This window comes from Dermacentor variabilis, chromosome 8 (assembly GCF_050947875.1).
Source record: "Dermacentor variabilis isolate Ectoservices chromosome 8, ASM5094787v1, whole genome shotgun sequence".
In the NCBI taxonomy this organism is placed as follows: domain Eukaryota; kingdom Metazoa; phylum Arthropoda; class Arachnida; order Ixodida; family Ixodidae; genus Dermacentor; species Dermacentor variabilis.
In genome coordinates, this window is record NC_134575.1 from 91514792 (window position 1) to 91530431 (window position 15640).

At 41.9% G+C, this 15640-nt stretch overlaps 1 protein-coding gene across 2 annotated transcripts in view; it reads left to right on the plus strand.

Moving 5' to 3' along the window:
- The window catches only part of LOC142590405 (AP-4 complex accessory subunit Tepsin-like), a 56728-nt gene extending 41746 nt beyond the window's left edge, over positions 1-14982 (plus strand). For both annotated transcript variants that reach the window (XM_075702488.1, XM_075702489.1), the window contains exons 9-12: positions 3111-3255; positions 5861-6035; positions 10492-10626; positions 14092-14982. In XM_075702488.1, the coding sequence (XP_075558603.1) occupies positions 3111-3255; positions 5861-6035; positions 10492-10626; positions 14092-14136 (500 nt within the window). In that variant the 3' untranslated portion in view covers positions 14137-14982. The remainder of the gene's footprint in view (positions 1-3110; positions 3256-5860; positions 6036-10491; positions 10627-14091) is intronic.
- Positions 14983-15640: the final 658 nt, after the last annotated feature.

Consider the following 15640-nt stretch of genomic DNA (forward strand, 5'->3'; position numbering starts at 1 on the left):
TACTTTTGCATTGAATGGGAAGAGATGAGGAGTGAAGAGAAAGGTGTAGTATCGCCAAAGGACTAAGACAAGGGCACCCTTTATTTCGCTGTTGTTTGTGGTGTGCATGGTAAAGATGGCAAGAGCTCTAGAACAAACAGCAGACAGACATGATAGTAGAGCAGCAGCTCTCAGGTTTGATTTGTGTAGATGACATTGTGTTGCTTGCTAACAGGCAAAGTAATTTGCAACGTCTAGCTAATATCCGTGGACAGAAAGGTGACAGTTTAGGATTGAAATTTAGTGTGAGAAATCGGGTCTTATGGTATTCAATGAAAACACTGAACAGAAAGTGTGAATACAGAGCCAGGATATAGCTTGAGTGAAAGAATACAAGTACCTCTGTGTACGGATAAACAAAGGCAGTAGATATGCCAAAACACAGGAAAAAACAATATCAGAGGGGAAGAGAAATGTCCATGATGAAGCAGCACTATGTGGTTACAATAGGTATGAGGTGCTCCTGTGTATGTGGAAAGGTGTAATGGTTCCAGGACTTACATTTGGAAATGTGATTGTTTGCTTGAAGTCAGGGGTACAATCAGGATTTGACGGCAACCAAAAATCAGTGGTATGCCTCGCATTGGGCGCTCATGGAAAGACTACAAATGAAGCTGTGCAGGGTGATACGGGCTGGACAAATTTTGAAGTGGGAAGCTCGAAGTAAAATTTATCTTGAAGAACGATTGAGGAATATGAAAGAAAGTAAATGGATAGCAGTGTTCAAGTATTTGTACAGGAAGAATATTGACTCACAGTGGAAAAAAATAACTAGGAAGCTTGTTAGCAAGTATGCGACTGGCATAGTAAGCAACATGACAACTAAGAATGTCAAACACAGCCAGAGAGATCCGCCGCAGTGGCTTAGCGGCTACGCTGTTGCACCGCTAAGCACGAGATTGCAGGATGGTATACCGGCCGTGGCAGCCACATTTCGATGGGGGCTAAATGCAAAAACGCCCTCCTCCTGTACATTGGGGGCGCGTTAAAGATTCCCTGGTGGTCAAAGTTAGTCCAGAATTCCCCACTACAGCATGCCTCATAACCAAACACTGGTGTTGGCACTTAATAAAACCCCAGAATTCAATTCAAAGTCAGAGAGGCTGAGACAATCTCCTTCATGGCGACTATGGAAAAGAAACCTGCTATGAGTAACTATGTAAGAGGTAAAAACAAAATCAGGAAAAGAACAATTTATGATAACTCAAAGGGAAACTCTTTACTTTTTGAAACGAGATCAGAACACCTTAGAATGTGTAGTTATAAAGTAAGGTACACCATAGAAGAAGAAGCTTGTGCTTGCTGCAGTAAAGCTTGGGAAGCGATGGAAAATGTTTTACTAGAATGTGAAGCTATCTACCTAGCTGTCGGTTTAGGCTTGGCTGGCCTACTTGAAGCCCTTGGGTTCAGGGATAGCAGGGGGAAAGCAAACATGTCTGCAATAGAGATTAGTAAAAGGCGATGGAGGTTTGGTGGCGGAAAGTAGGGAGGCCACAAACAGCGGAGGCATACAAAAAACAGTGTTCCTAATAATGGTTCAGGAAGCTTGATGCTGGGAATTTTTTGTCTCTTCAAAAAAAAAAAAAATAAAGAAGAAGAAAAAAAAAAAGAACGTAACACACTGGGCAAAGTAAGAAAAAGAGCATGGTGGCTCAGCCTATCATCCCATTTTAAAGGGGACGCTCATAGCATCCATCCATATCCATCCGTCCATCTGTCTGTCCACTGTGCAGGTCTCTAAACCGAATATATCACACATTAAAAAACATCGAATGGTAGATATCCATGCTCACTATACAATTTGATTCGGTAATATTCAAGTATTTGCACCACCCTGGAAAATACCGTTTAAAATGTGTCACATACATTTTGAAGCACTTCTGGATAGAGTAGAATCTCGATGATGCAATCACGCCTAGTACGACTGTCGGGATGGTGCAAATTTTCCAGAAATCTCAGCCCAAGTCCATTTGCTTACGATGGGCCAAATTTCTAACGCTGCGAACCTATTTTTGTGCCCTGGAGGATTATACATGCCCGACAGAGCCAGCGAGGAGGTTCCGGCATTCTGATGCACCGGTTGGATTCCTGTTACCTATGTCACCCCACCATGCACCAACTAGGCCACGTGCTGCTCTCCAATGAAACCCTTTGATACGAACTTCGGTCACCTTATGTGCCACTGGGTATGTGTGGGCTTCACAGCGGCACTGCCAGAAGGCGCAGCATGCCCAAAGGAAAGCGTGTGAGAGGAACCCGGCATTTCGGCTATGTGCATGCGTGGATAGTTATTGCAGATGAGTCCTGCCAGAATTTTCCCAAGTAGCTAGATCAGACCTTTAAAGTGTAGTAGTTGATATGCTTGTGCTATCTGATGATGCTGTTGAAAATATGCATGCGGAGTCCACATTTTGTAAGCTTGACGAAACTCACCGAAGAATAAAAAAATTCTTATCTGTTCAGCTGCGGCACACTTTTAACGAATTCCAAAGACTCCATAAATATGGTAAAACTAATTTACCAGGGGCAAAAATAGTTGGCACCTGAAGGGAGTATATGCACCTCATATAGAATTCAAACCATACAATACTGAGATAGTCGAGTAAAATGCACACACACTTATGTCATATATAAACACATATACAGTGTATACAAAAATAAATGCATCGAAATTAAAAATTAGGTCAGTTTTATTGAACATGTGTGCGTCATAATTTTTGTAACTATAGTAAATATTAAGAAAGATCCGTGGCAAAATCAGTTTGTAAGAAGTGAAAAAGTAATAAGAAGATATATAAAATGCCAGGACAACAGGTCCGACCACAACCAACTTATGGATTGGGTTAAAGCAGGGAGTTAAGCTAGTTGGAATTTAGACAAAGACATATTCCAGCACATAAGAAAGATGAAAAGAGGTGCAGAGACAGAAGGACAACAGAAAATGTAGAGTGTGTACTGGCACTCTACCCTTTCAGCACATGGCTTGTACACTGATGAAATAATGGCCATAGTGCGTAGTGATGCAACTGAACTTACGAGGTTTACTGATTGCTTGGTGCCCTTTGCTGCAGCCCGTAAGAAGGGCCGTGCTGGAGGTGGCTGGGATGATGATGAAGATGAGGCTGACAATGGCAACATGTCAGGGACAGTAAGCGACTCTGCAAGCCTTGGCGATTCCACCAGGACCAGTGATCTTCCAAATGAACCTGTTGCTGAGTAAGTGTGGCTACTTCAAAAAAGGGTAACAGCAGCAACAGTGCATTCTGCTAATCATATTGTGTATATGTCACTATGGTGTAATATTGGTAAAGAAGTCAGAACACTGTCAGAAAGAATAAACGATTGAACTTTTGCTGGCCAAGCCTGCACCCTTGAAGGGAAGCAATTACTCAGTAGCAATAGTCATAAAAAGTGCAGCAGTAGCTGTGGACAAATCAGAACTAAAGCAGCTCTCAGTTAACTGCTGTTTATACATGATGCAGAAATTTCCCAACTGCCCGCATATAACATCACAAACGTTCAGGAAGGAGCTGAAAGCACTAAAGTCCTAACCCGAGCTAGTTGGCAGGGGCAGTTACGCTGCCAAAACCACTACCCTACTAGCTAAGGTATGGGCAGTTAGTAGAGCTAGTTGGTAGGGTGGGGCAAATGGCTAGGGAGTTGTAATTCAGCACTTGGTGCGTGTGTTTTTGTTATTATCTTGTGCCTTATTTTGTGCTGTTCACTTCAAAAAAGTAGAGCTGAAAACATGCTCCATGTCCGAGCAAGTTGAAGACATGCTCGGACATGGGGTGATAACAGCAGTTTCAAGGACACACATACTAGGCACATTAATGTGCGCAGGTAATGCGGCAATTCACAATTTGAAACATTACAGTATAAGACCGCATACATCAGTGACCTTAAGAAAACAGTCAATCAAACACATCAAGTGACAGTGTCTTTTTAGAAATCATGCTAGCTGCCGGACTTGTAGTAAACAGGGATGCTCCATGTAGTGGGGCTGGCTTCAATTGGGCACTTGCAACCTGCCTCCTAATCTCGTTTAATAAAAATTTTATTGGTATGTTTTAGGTTACTAGCAAATCTGTTAGTTATCACAGAGATTCGGAGGTATGCTGCCATAGATGTCTTGCCCAGAAAGTTGCATTTTAACCCATTAAGGGCTCTTTCTTTTTCTTTTCTTTTCTGAAAAAGATACCACAATGGCCCATATTTTTTTTATGTGCCCATATGGTTCGAACACACAAATGTGTCTGCATATATTGTGAAAATTTTAATTCAGTAAAAGTGATGATGATAGAGTGTCTGTCATGTTGTGAGAAGGGCTTGTCATAAGCCAAAAGATTGTGATCACATTCGTGATAGATTATCAAAGTCCCTTAAGTGACTAATCTCAGATGTGCCGTGTTTAATAAGTGCCTAAAGCCTTTCCCTATACACCCAGTATGTACTTAACTTAATACAGAATGGTCAGTGCATGTAATGTTTAGGTACAGACGTGAACATTTGCATTTGACATTGTAATATCTAGTCTGCAACTCGGCTAAACTTAGAGGGACACTAAATAGAAACATTATTTAACCTTTTTTAGTCAATTACTCCTCTACAATACCAAGAAAATACTATTACCCTGAGTAAGGCTCAAGAAGTCAGAAAAGATGTCAAAATGAAAGGCGGGCGGGACACTGTCTTGAAGTTTGCTCCGTGACATCAGAATTTTGACAGTGTCTGCTCAAGCCTAGCTTGCAGTTTATCAGGAAAATGTTGACTACATTGCGTTCTGTAAGAGCCAAAGATTGAACTTAGCAAGTTTCAAGAATGCTTAATTGGCAATAACTGTCCATATGTAAAAATACTTCGAAATCTGTAATGTCACTGCGTCACTGTCACTAGCACTGAGATTTCAGCATAAATAAAGAAATGTCACTTTGGCCTTTATGTTATCTTAAAAAAATGCACCTATTAAATTAGATGAGATAAAGTACATAGAATTTTAATTGAAAGAATGCCTTATCAGACTTCAATTTATTGTCCCTTTAATATGCCACAGCCTGTGACCACTTGAGGCTTGAAATGAACATATTTATGCAAACCTGATCCACACCTTAGAAAGCAAGTATTCTGCCATCAATTAAAGTCAAGATATGACATAAAGGCCTGCAGACTATACATTTGTAGATGCAGTTACCTGCCTGATGCTTCGTATCGTTACGGTGGTCCTATTTTTCATTGATGATGAGAAACTGTTGCCGTTCTTAATCACCATCATCCTATATTATGTCCACTGAAGGACAAAGGCCTCTTCCAGAAATCTCCACTTAACTTTGCCTGGCGCACGCTGATCCCATTTTATGCCTGCATATTTCATAATTTTCATCGCACCACCTGATTCTCTGCCATCCTTGGCTACACTTCCGTTCTCTTGGCATTCATTCTGTTACCTCTAATATTTAGCATTTGTCATCTGCCTTACTCATCACATGGCCTGCTCAACTTCATTTCTTCCTAACTAGAATATCAGCTCCCTGTGTTTACTCTCAAATCTGTGCCAATTGTCTTTCTCCCTCATGTCGCACCTATCAGTTTTCGTTCCATCGCTTGCTGTGGGATCGTTAGCTTCTCAAGCTTCTTTGTTAACTCTAAGTCTCTGCCCCATATGTTAGCACCGTTAGAACACACTGATTAATCACTATTTGTTTCAAGGACACTTCTTTATGTCTGTCTTATTATGCTTTTGGCATTGAAACTTGAACTCAGGCACGTTGGCTCTGCACCTTTGACTAGCTTTGTTTAATTGCTGACATTGCTATCTTCTCAGGTTGTACGAGAAAGAGGCGCAGGCCGTGGATGCCTTTGTTGATCCAAGCCTAGAGTTTCCGCCTTTGCGACGAGAACTGGATGACGCTCATGAGAGGTGTGCCACTCTCAACATGGACAAGGTTGCGCAGCTGCTTACTGCAAAGGTCTTTGCACCACAAGAGAGCATGCAGATGGTGAGGCCCTTCTCTGTTGCAGTTATGACCAGCCCACATGTTCTCAAATAGTCCGTGCCTTATGTGCTGCCTTGATCTCCGAAGTAAAGAGCCACTGGTAGTGCCTGCTTTGGTGTTCACTGCATCTCAAAAAGGCTGCTTGGAGATTTCTGCAATAAGTTGCTTGAAAAAAGCTACGCTGAGTAATGTTATTATATAGTTACTTCTCCGAGTATCTTATTTGTTATCTACACCGAGTAGTGTATTGAAAGAAAGGGACCATTTAAATGGACACTAAGGGCAAATAATCACTCTATCTGAATCGCTAGATTTTTCTTCTAGGAACCTCACAATGTTTCAAAAAAATTTGTTAACCAGCTAGTTGGTACATTGCTCTCAAAAACCGAGTTTGTGCAACATGCATAGACAGAACATATATAGAAACGAAAGCAATGCACACGGGCACTGGCTTTCGGTTGTTTATGTAGAATCGCCAGCACCCTAGTGTGAATGTGTGTTTCTGGGTGGCTATCTTGTTTTGGTCACATGTTTGCATGTTTAAGGTTATTTTGACAGTTCCTAAGTAGCTGGAAGTTGGCACCTGACCTCTTTTGTTGTTCATTAACTTATGTTCACAACAGGTGCGGCCTACCCATCACGACACAGAAATTTCTCACAATTAGTACAGTTCACATTGGCTCGCAACTCCGTTGCCACATAAAATAATGTATGCTGACGTCCTGCTTCAGCGTTGCTGGTTAGTTCGGCAGCTTTGTGGCTCTATTCTCAGAGCAGAAAAATTGAGCAGAAAGCGATTGAAGGACTTGCAACAGTCACTTTTCGAACAAAGCAACCATTGCTTTTCAACCAACTTGGTCGCACAACCTCTGTGACTTGCCGGTTTGAGTGCCGCCTGAAGGCTACCTTGCTTCGGTCTGATATCCAGGTTTGTTTTGCATCTCTTGCTTGCCAGTAGAATATGATGCTGTGGGCAATATGCTTCTAATGATGCATCCCAGCTGCATGCTTCTGCAGATTGCGAGACAGCCTCTTAGCAGTGTCCAGGAGTTTCCAGAAGTTCTTGAAGTGACATTTAAGCCATATGGCTACAGCCATAGGTTGGCGAACTCACTCTTGAGTCAACTCACTCATACTCGAACCAACCCATTAGTCTGAGTGAGCACAGATGAGCAGAATTTTGCTGAGTCCGAGTGAGACCTGAGCAATAGATTTATTTTGCGAGTGAGCCTGTGGGAGTTCCATTTGTTTTGCTCTCTGTTGTAGCTGTAGCTGGAGCTCTCTGTTTTCCAGGAGTACCAGCAGCCTTTTCTAAAGGTCATGTAGAGAGAGAGAGTGAATGATAGAGAGCACTTGAAGTTCATTTTGATGTGGAAGCTGAGTGGTTAGCCTTGGTCAAAGATCTAACCAGCTACTCAGAATTGGGCGAAGGGGAATAGAGTAAAAAAAAAGAGAGAAAAAGGTTTGTGATGGGTGAAAATAAATGAATGTGTTCAAACTCTGCTCATAGTCTCAAGTGTAGACTGCTCTCAGAAGATTTTTTTAAAGAACCATTTTAAACATTCCAGTGGCAAATGGTCACGTAGCCTGCTTGAGCCTATCAGGTGTTTCTGCAGTTTAGCACATCGCCTATCTGTTCTTGATCTTTTCTTTATTCATTAAAACCTCTGTATCTATATTTTACCTGTATATTGTACCTGAACTTGTAACGACTCCAATTCTATCAACATCATCCCTGCTTTTTCCCACAATTACTCTAAATGTCCCTCCCTTTTCTTGGCTGCTGAACAGTTAATGCTTCATTCACTTTGAATACCAGTGCTTCTGGAAGGTGGACGTGACCTACGGGTCTTGCTGCATGAGTACTCTGGTATTCCATTACAATCTGTTGAGTCAATGCCATCCTTTTGCTGCAGCTGTCACATATCTCATCCTGTTATGAATATTTGCTCCAGTATGTATTTGTCCTCAGGCAGCCAGTTTGGGCCTCAAATATTAGCAAGGCACTGCCTTTCATGTTGTACAGATTTCCACTCCGGATATATATATTTTTTTTCTGCCGTATATTCTAAATCTCCATGGTCTATCTTTTTCCCATCATTTGCGTTCGTTTCACCGTCTCCGTTTCTCTCACTTTATTTTTGGTGACTCCTGGTTGTCTGCTTACACTTTCCTGGTCTCTTCCTTCATTCCACGTCTTTTGAGGTACAGATATTTGTTCAATTTAGCTGCCCATTATTTTTTTCATCCATGTTCCCGGGTCTTTCTTCAAAACTAAATTTGCTGTGCACTTCTTTGAGCCCAGCTCATGTCACACTGCACTTCCTAATTTGTAGTTTTACTGTGGCCCCCCAGTACCAGTCTAACTACCAGCCTTTGGTTAACAGCCAACCCCGACAAAATCTCCAATTTTGAGCACAGAAATCCATTAGCGAACTTTAGTGCTGACACCATTACTCCTTTCCAACTTCCCCGTATCACTTCATATTTATTGTAGCCCCAAAGTGCTATTCGCTTTATTATTGCTGCATTCCGCTTCCCCTTACTCCTCAGATTTTCATGGTGGATGTATGAGTAGGTCTCCCCTTAGTTTATGTCTACTACCAGGTAATTATTGCTTGACTATGGGCATGACTTGCTGTTGAATTGATACCACATCATTACTCATTTGTTCATCACAGATCATAATTCCCGATTTCTCTGTGCCAAAATTAAGAGCTGGACGTGTTGCCTTACTGCTACATCTTATCGTCAGGCTCTGTGACTGCCTTGCGCTGTCTGCTAGCAGCGCTATGCATGACATCCTCATACGTCGTGTAGGATTCTGTATGCGCAAGCAGGAGTGATAGGCTTGTAATTGCTTTTCGCAATAATTGAGTTAGTGGGAATCAAACATTCAAGAAGCCCGGAGATTTTTCTGGCTACTCCCTTATATGGCTGTGTCTTACGAAATTGCACTTTGGTTGTGCATAAAGGGACCATATTTTCCCGACCATAAAGGATGAAGAGAGGTCGGATGTGGCCAGAGACAGGAAGAAACGTTGCCAACAGCTGCATACCAGAAAGACTAGTTAGATTTATGTCTCATTAAAGACACATTCCAATTGGTTGTTTTCTCCAATAAGTCATTAAGGCTACGGGTTCCTTTGAGTTTCTTGTTTCTGAGGATGCAAATTTTTAGAAAAAAAACCTAAGTTATTGCTTGGTCGCAACTGAGGCAAGAGTGTTATCTCGTTGTCACATCCCATGAAGTCATAATTGAGGAATGATTGTTGCTAGTCGAATACTTTTCCCTGTAACTCACCTTGAAAATGCGTGATACTATGGCGTGCTTGTGCCTTATTTTTTTAAAGAATATGTATATGCTTTCCGCCTTTTTTGCTTGTGTGCACCCACCTCATGGCTGGTATTGTCACTGTATAATGCTATTCACGGCAACATTCTATGCACTATATAATACCATGCAGCATTTTCTTTTTACAAAGCTGCTTTTTTCTTTCATTGCTGAATTTCTCACACTTAATTTTATAAGCTTGCAACATTAGTGCTTTTTTTTGTTGGTTTGAGTTCATTGTAACTGTGTGGTGCTGGCTTTATTCTTGTTTCTGTGTAGTTGTGGCTAATTTGTAAAAGGAAGTATCTTCCATTTTTGCGCTTCTGTCCCGTCCTTCTTGAAGAGTATAGGCAGGATTTGTGCCCCTTCCAGTGGCAGTTGCCAGCCTGCTCCTTGCTTCTTTTTTACTCTCTTTTAGTATATATGTTTTCAAACCAAATAAATAATAAATAAAGAAGGGACAGAGCACTGTGGCATCATCATTTAAAAGTGACACTGCGTCCCTAAAATGTCCCTTCTTAGGGTGTGTGGTCGCCTTAGTCATGTTATATGAAGCGCCGATGGAGAGTATTTAATTTGCTTGAAATGTCAAGACAGGTCAAATATTTTTGGTCAGAATTTTCTTTCTGGCTTGTGGCAGAATGTTACTCCTGATTTAGACAAGTTTCTGTCAAATTGTTGATTAGAAGAAGTCCGCTTTTAATTGAAGCTGGATCATCATGTCCTTGTGTTTATTCTAAAATTTATGAGCATGTAGGTCAGCATGCCTGGGAATTATTGGATGTCCTTTAAGATAAACATTGGAAGTATCAGTGCTCTTTCAGTCGACTGTCAAGGCAAAGTGATTGTACTATATCTGTATATATATATGTGTACTATGTGTATATAGCGAGCAAATTCATCTATGATCACAGTTGTTGTTCTCATTTCCTTCATTTTCATTTGTGATTAAGCATTTATTCATTGTAATTTTCTTTGTTTTCTTAGCCACGAAAACAGAAAAACAAAGCAACCAGTGTATCGTAACATCCTCACAAATGCTCTGTGAAAACGGCGCCAACTTTCACTACCGTACTCTACACAAGTGACACTGCTCCTTTTTTGCCTGACCCCAACCCTTTCCAGAGGGCTCTGGTATTGATAGAAGCTTTGCTGCGAAAGGGTGACATTGATCTTGCCAGCCAGGGGGCACCACTTTTGGCACAGCTTCAAGACTTGCAGGCGAAATCATCTGATCCTGTCCAAGTCAAAGCCAGGAAGGTGAGCATTGAAGGGGCAACGCAACTCGTCACCCTTTCCAGCATATCATTCCATCATGGTTCTTTTGCTTGTTTGGTCCAGTTATTCCCCTGCTTGGTGTGCGCAGAAAACAGTTTAGACATAAGTGCCGTTCTCTGTTTCCTAGCGAGAGGCATGCAATTGATATAGTATGGCAATATCTCTCGCCATTACAAACACCGAAATGAAGCCAGCGAAAGCGCATGGCATGTTAACAGGTTTCTTTTAAATTGGAAATGTCGAAGTAACATGGGAAAGAGAAACGAAAGTAGAAGATAGGACCACTTGCTGCAGGAGCCAGATCCCCGGCCTCCACGTCACATGTTCAGTGCTCTACCAATTGAGGATAAAGGGAAAATGAGACATCCACCCGTTCGTAGCAATTGCTACAAAGGATAATTACTACAAAGGATTGCTACAAAGCTGCCCCAGAAAGGCGGTGGTCCCGGGTTCGAGTCCCGAACCAGGACGAATTTTTCTTCAACTATGAGGCTTTTCTTTCGAGGAACCCTTATGGGTTTCCTTTGTAGCAATTGCTACGAACGGGTGGATGTCTCATTTTCCCTTTATTCATTACTTCTCTCCACCTTGCGGGTTTCCGCAGAACTACTACGTCAAACTCTTGCCTTTGCTTCGTGTTGTCGACAAATTCGACTTCGCTCTGCCATCTGCTAGCCGCCTGGTTAGCTCAGATGGTAGAGCGGCTGCCCCGGAAAGGCGGTGATCCCGGGTTCGAGTCCCGGACCAGGACGAATTTTTCTTCAACTATGAGGCTTTTCTTTCGAGGAACCCGTATGGGTTTCCTTTGTAGCAATTGCTACAAACGGGTGGATGTCTCATTTTCTCTTTATTCATTACTTCTCTCCACCTTGCGGGTTTCCGCAGAACTACTACGTCTACCAATTGAGCTATGGGGGCAGCTGTCCATCCATCTACTTTCTTTAGTACTTCTGTATGTGTAATAGACGTAGCCCTGGGAGTGTTAGCCAGTAAACCTTAGAATTATGGCAGCAGATGTGGAACAAACTTTATACTGCAGGCTGGATAAGGGTAAGCAAGCCCTGGTTTTCATCATTTTTCTTGCTCACATTTATGAACAGAGCACACGAAACACCACCACTTTGACTCTTATTAAACAATTTTCCTAGAGCTCTTGCATGTAATTTTTTTGCCTGTGGAGCAGTTTTTGTGTAGAAATACTGCAGACATTAGGAGTGAGAATATAGAATGCAGACTATGCAATTGTTGTACATGATGTCACCCTACTTGCCTGCTTCATGCAGAATGGGTAGCCATTTCTATCCCCTGTGCTCCCTTCGTGGGAAGTGATTGGTGTTGTACATTGTCGCTATGGAATTTTAAATTATCGTCAGGAATTTTGATGAGTGCACACTAGCCTGTCTGTGGGATTGCAAACACTGTAGAGCACTGCTCAGTTTTGGCTGGCTGCACACCTGGGGGGTGTCATGATGCTTTCGCTTTTACGGGCGGCCGATTGTGGGTCAGAAGTTAGGGCAGCTGCTCAAGGAAGTCTGTTGATTTGTAACAAGTGGTGTTGAAAACCCGACATCTGTGATGTATTTCCGGCTTCTGCAATTGCTTCTGCTGTATGCAATTGGCAAAAGCATAGCCTTCGAGATCTGCATCTGTTATCCAGAGGGTGCCACCACTGCGGTGTAGGTTCGAACACCGCATCTTGCAGGAGGGAAACGATAAACAAAAATTCATTGACAGCACTGAGGCTGGCATCCAAGTTGTCCAAGCCTGGAAAATATGGTGCCAAAGACCACTTGGTTACAGCAGTGGTACCTATACTGGAAAGAGCGCACCTCGGTGCCTCCTTTGCTAGTGTGTCATCATGTCAGTTGCAGCAGCAGTATTAAAGTAGGTTTTGTTTTTCTACATGTAATGACAATGATTGAGCATGTTTCCTTTGTCTTCATTACTCTTCTTTTCAAACATAACATTTCAAACATAATATGAGCACAAGAAGCGTTACAAACAAAAAGCATACATTTCAATATCAAAATTTTGTAAGGGTATATTCCTTCTCACTCTTAAAGAAAGAAAAAGAATAGAAAAGAAGCACATTTGGCGATGAAATTTGAACTTCAGCCCCCTAACGCAGCATCCTGATGCTCTAACCATTAGGCCACAATCACTTTTTTTTTCTTCATTACTGGTTCTGGCAAGACAAAACAGAGTGCAATTGTTAAAACTTGTCAGCCTATTTTGCCGACACAGCTGGATTAAAAATTCTTCAGGACGTACAACACTTTGTACAATGTACATGTGTTGTACATTGTAAGTGTTGTACATTGTACAACACTTTCTATTAAATTTTCACTAACTGAATGTACAATGCTATCGGAATGTCTACCCTGCATACACATTTTGCACACACTGTCAAGGGTGAGGAGCATAATTTTGTCATAAGGCATTTCCTTGATGTCAGCTGGCAGAAACCTGATGCTGTACAGATAGAGAGGTAGTGCTTTCTTAATAGCCCTCTGTAGAATGTCCCAGTGAAAGACTGGGCCGCACGTATGCTTGTCTTGTGCCAATGACTCCTAGCTCTTTCAGATAGTCACCACGTCTTGGTTCTGATGATGGTTTCCATACCATGGCACATATTCACAACAGGGGATTGGCCAAGAAGCGGGTGCTACATATCATTATGACACATCATTTCAGTGTACAAATAAACATGGATGAGCAGAGAAGGACAACAAGAACGGTGAACTTCAACTGGAGTTGAACTCTGCCGTTCTTGTCCCTCTCTGCTCTTCCATGTTTATTTGTGCACTGTAACAATGTGTCATAATGCTATTCACAGCCAACTAGCTGTCCACACTTAGCTACATATCATGTCGCCAAATAGTTTTCTGAGATGATAGCTGTGTGTTTATTATGGTTATGATTTTTTTACTATGTTACATACCCACAATGGGAGATCAGTCAAAAAGCGGCCGGTGCAATTTTAGAAAATTTAAGGAATACAAGGCACTACCAAATTTGTCACATTGTGTAATTGTGTAGCACAGGTGTACGAGAGCCCTTGCACACACCAGTTTCTTGTATGCCAAAGATGCAAGAACAAAATGGGCATATTTATAGCATTTCATTAACTGCTTCACAAAAGCTTCACTTCACATAGATTCCAACACGTGTGTTGGACCTGCAGAATTTGTTGTCTCTGCATTAGCCCAGTCTCGAGTTTTGTGCATATGCTTGTCGTCTCATGTTGTCTCTGTACTTTATGCATTAATAGTGGTAGCCATGGAGTAGCAGCTGGTTCAGCTTGTATGTTGCATAACTGATAAGCACTTTTGTGGGTATAGAGTTCCAAAGACTGCAAAAATTATAGCACTTCTGCCTTTTGCATGCAGTGACGAAATCCCACCCCAATGAACATACTGTTATTATCCTTTGTATCTTTTTGTGCAGATTTCCCTGATCATCCAGAAGCTGATAGAGGAGCCAGAGACATGACTACCAAGTATATGCATGTTACTCATGTGAAGCTAATTATTGCATTGATATGACAAAGTGCAGCAGCGAATCAAGAAAGACACAAAAACAAACATGACATGACAGGTTCTGCCGTGCCATGCCTTTTTCTTTGATTCAGTAGTAGCTTGGACGGTTAGCACCTTGGACAGACTCAGCACTTTGTCAAGCCTCTTTATTAAAGTCTCTAACAGTCACTGCCATATCCACACAAATCACTTGGTCATGCGAGTCAAAATACAGTAGAATCTCGATAAACGGAAATCACTTAAATGGAACTGCTGCTCAAATGGAACGCTACCCTCATGTTTGGTTGGTTTTGTACTCATGCGATGCTGTCTGGCAATGTCTCTCAGTAAATGGAACTACTGATAAATGGAATCAATTTCCCTGGTCCCTTGAGGTTCTGTTTAAGGAGAGTTCACTGTACAGGGACTGGGCTTTCTTGTTTGCCCCCTGCCATTTTGGTAATCTTTGTATGACACCTAATGAACAAATCCTTTTGCACTGTGCATGCAGAGGTGATGATGATGATGACAATATAATCTAATTCTGCAAGAACACACGTGATTGATGCTACCTTTGTAGAAAGCTTTACCTGAAGCGAAGAGTACCATTTTTTTTCTTTTTTGAGATGTAAAGGACTGTCAGAAAGCATTTCAATTGTTTTCTGTCTCCAACAAAAATAGCTCCACACTCTCTTAATAGAAATGCTGAATGCATGCTTAGCGCTGTTGAATTTGAGCAGAGAGCTGCAAACACTTTAATATTTTTTTCACAGTCTATCTTTGTGCTAGCAGAAAAATAAATGCTTCCTTTTGGTGCCTACGACACTGGTATGGTAATTGTTCCTGCCACTTCGAATCCAAGCAAGAAACAAGGTTGTGGAAAGATGGAAGCTTGGAGTGCGATTAACAGGGGTAGAACAAGGAGCGATGCTATAGCCAACATGTCACCAAGGAGAGTTGTCCTTGCTGCTGCCCTGATGAAGACGAGTGCCCTTGTCGACACATTGGCTCCAACAACATCTCTTGTTCCATTTCGAATGTCATTACATTGACAGGCCCTAGCCTTGCTTCTTTTCAAGCTTTAACACAGTGAATGCAATGACCTCCAGTAGATATCGTATGGACATCCATTGCCCATACCTGGATATCCCAGGGATGCATAGAATATAGTTCACCAGATGTCCCTTGAACCTCCCTTTAGGAACACTTTCATATCCTGTGGACATCCCTAGCATGTGCGCGAGTTTTGTCAGGGGGACTTGCTGGGCATTGCGCATACATGTCAGAGACTTTTGCACAGTGTTTGCTTTTATGAATATGTATATTCTGTTTGCAGCAGATGGTTTGTGACAGATGCCATGGGCAGAATGCCCACTCAGTAAGATTACGTGTATGTGTATGCATGCACAATGCAAGTGCAATGTTCTCTTTATTATTTGTGGCTTTCTGCCAGGCGCAAGTGGCGTATTGAGCTTAGC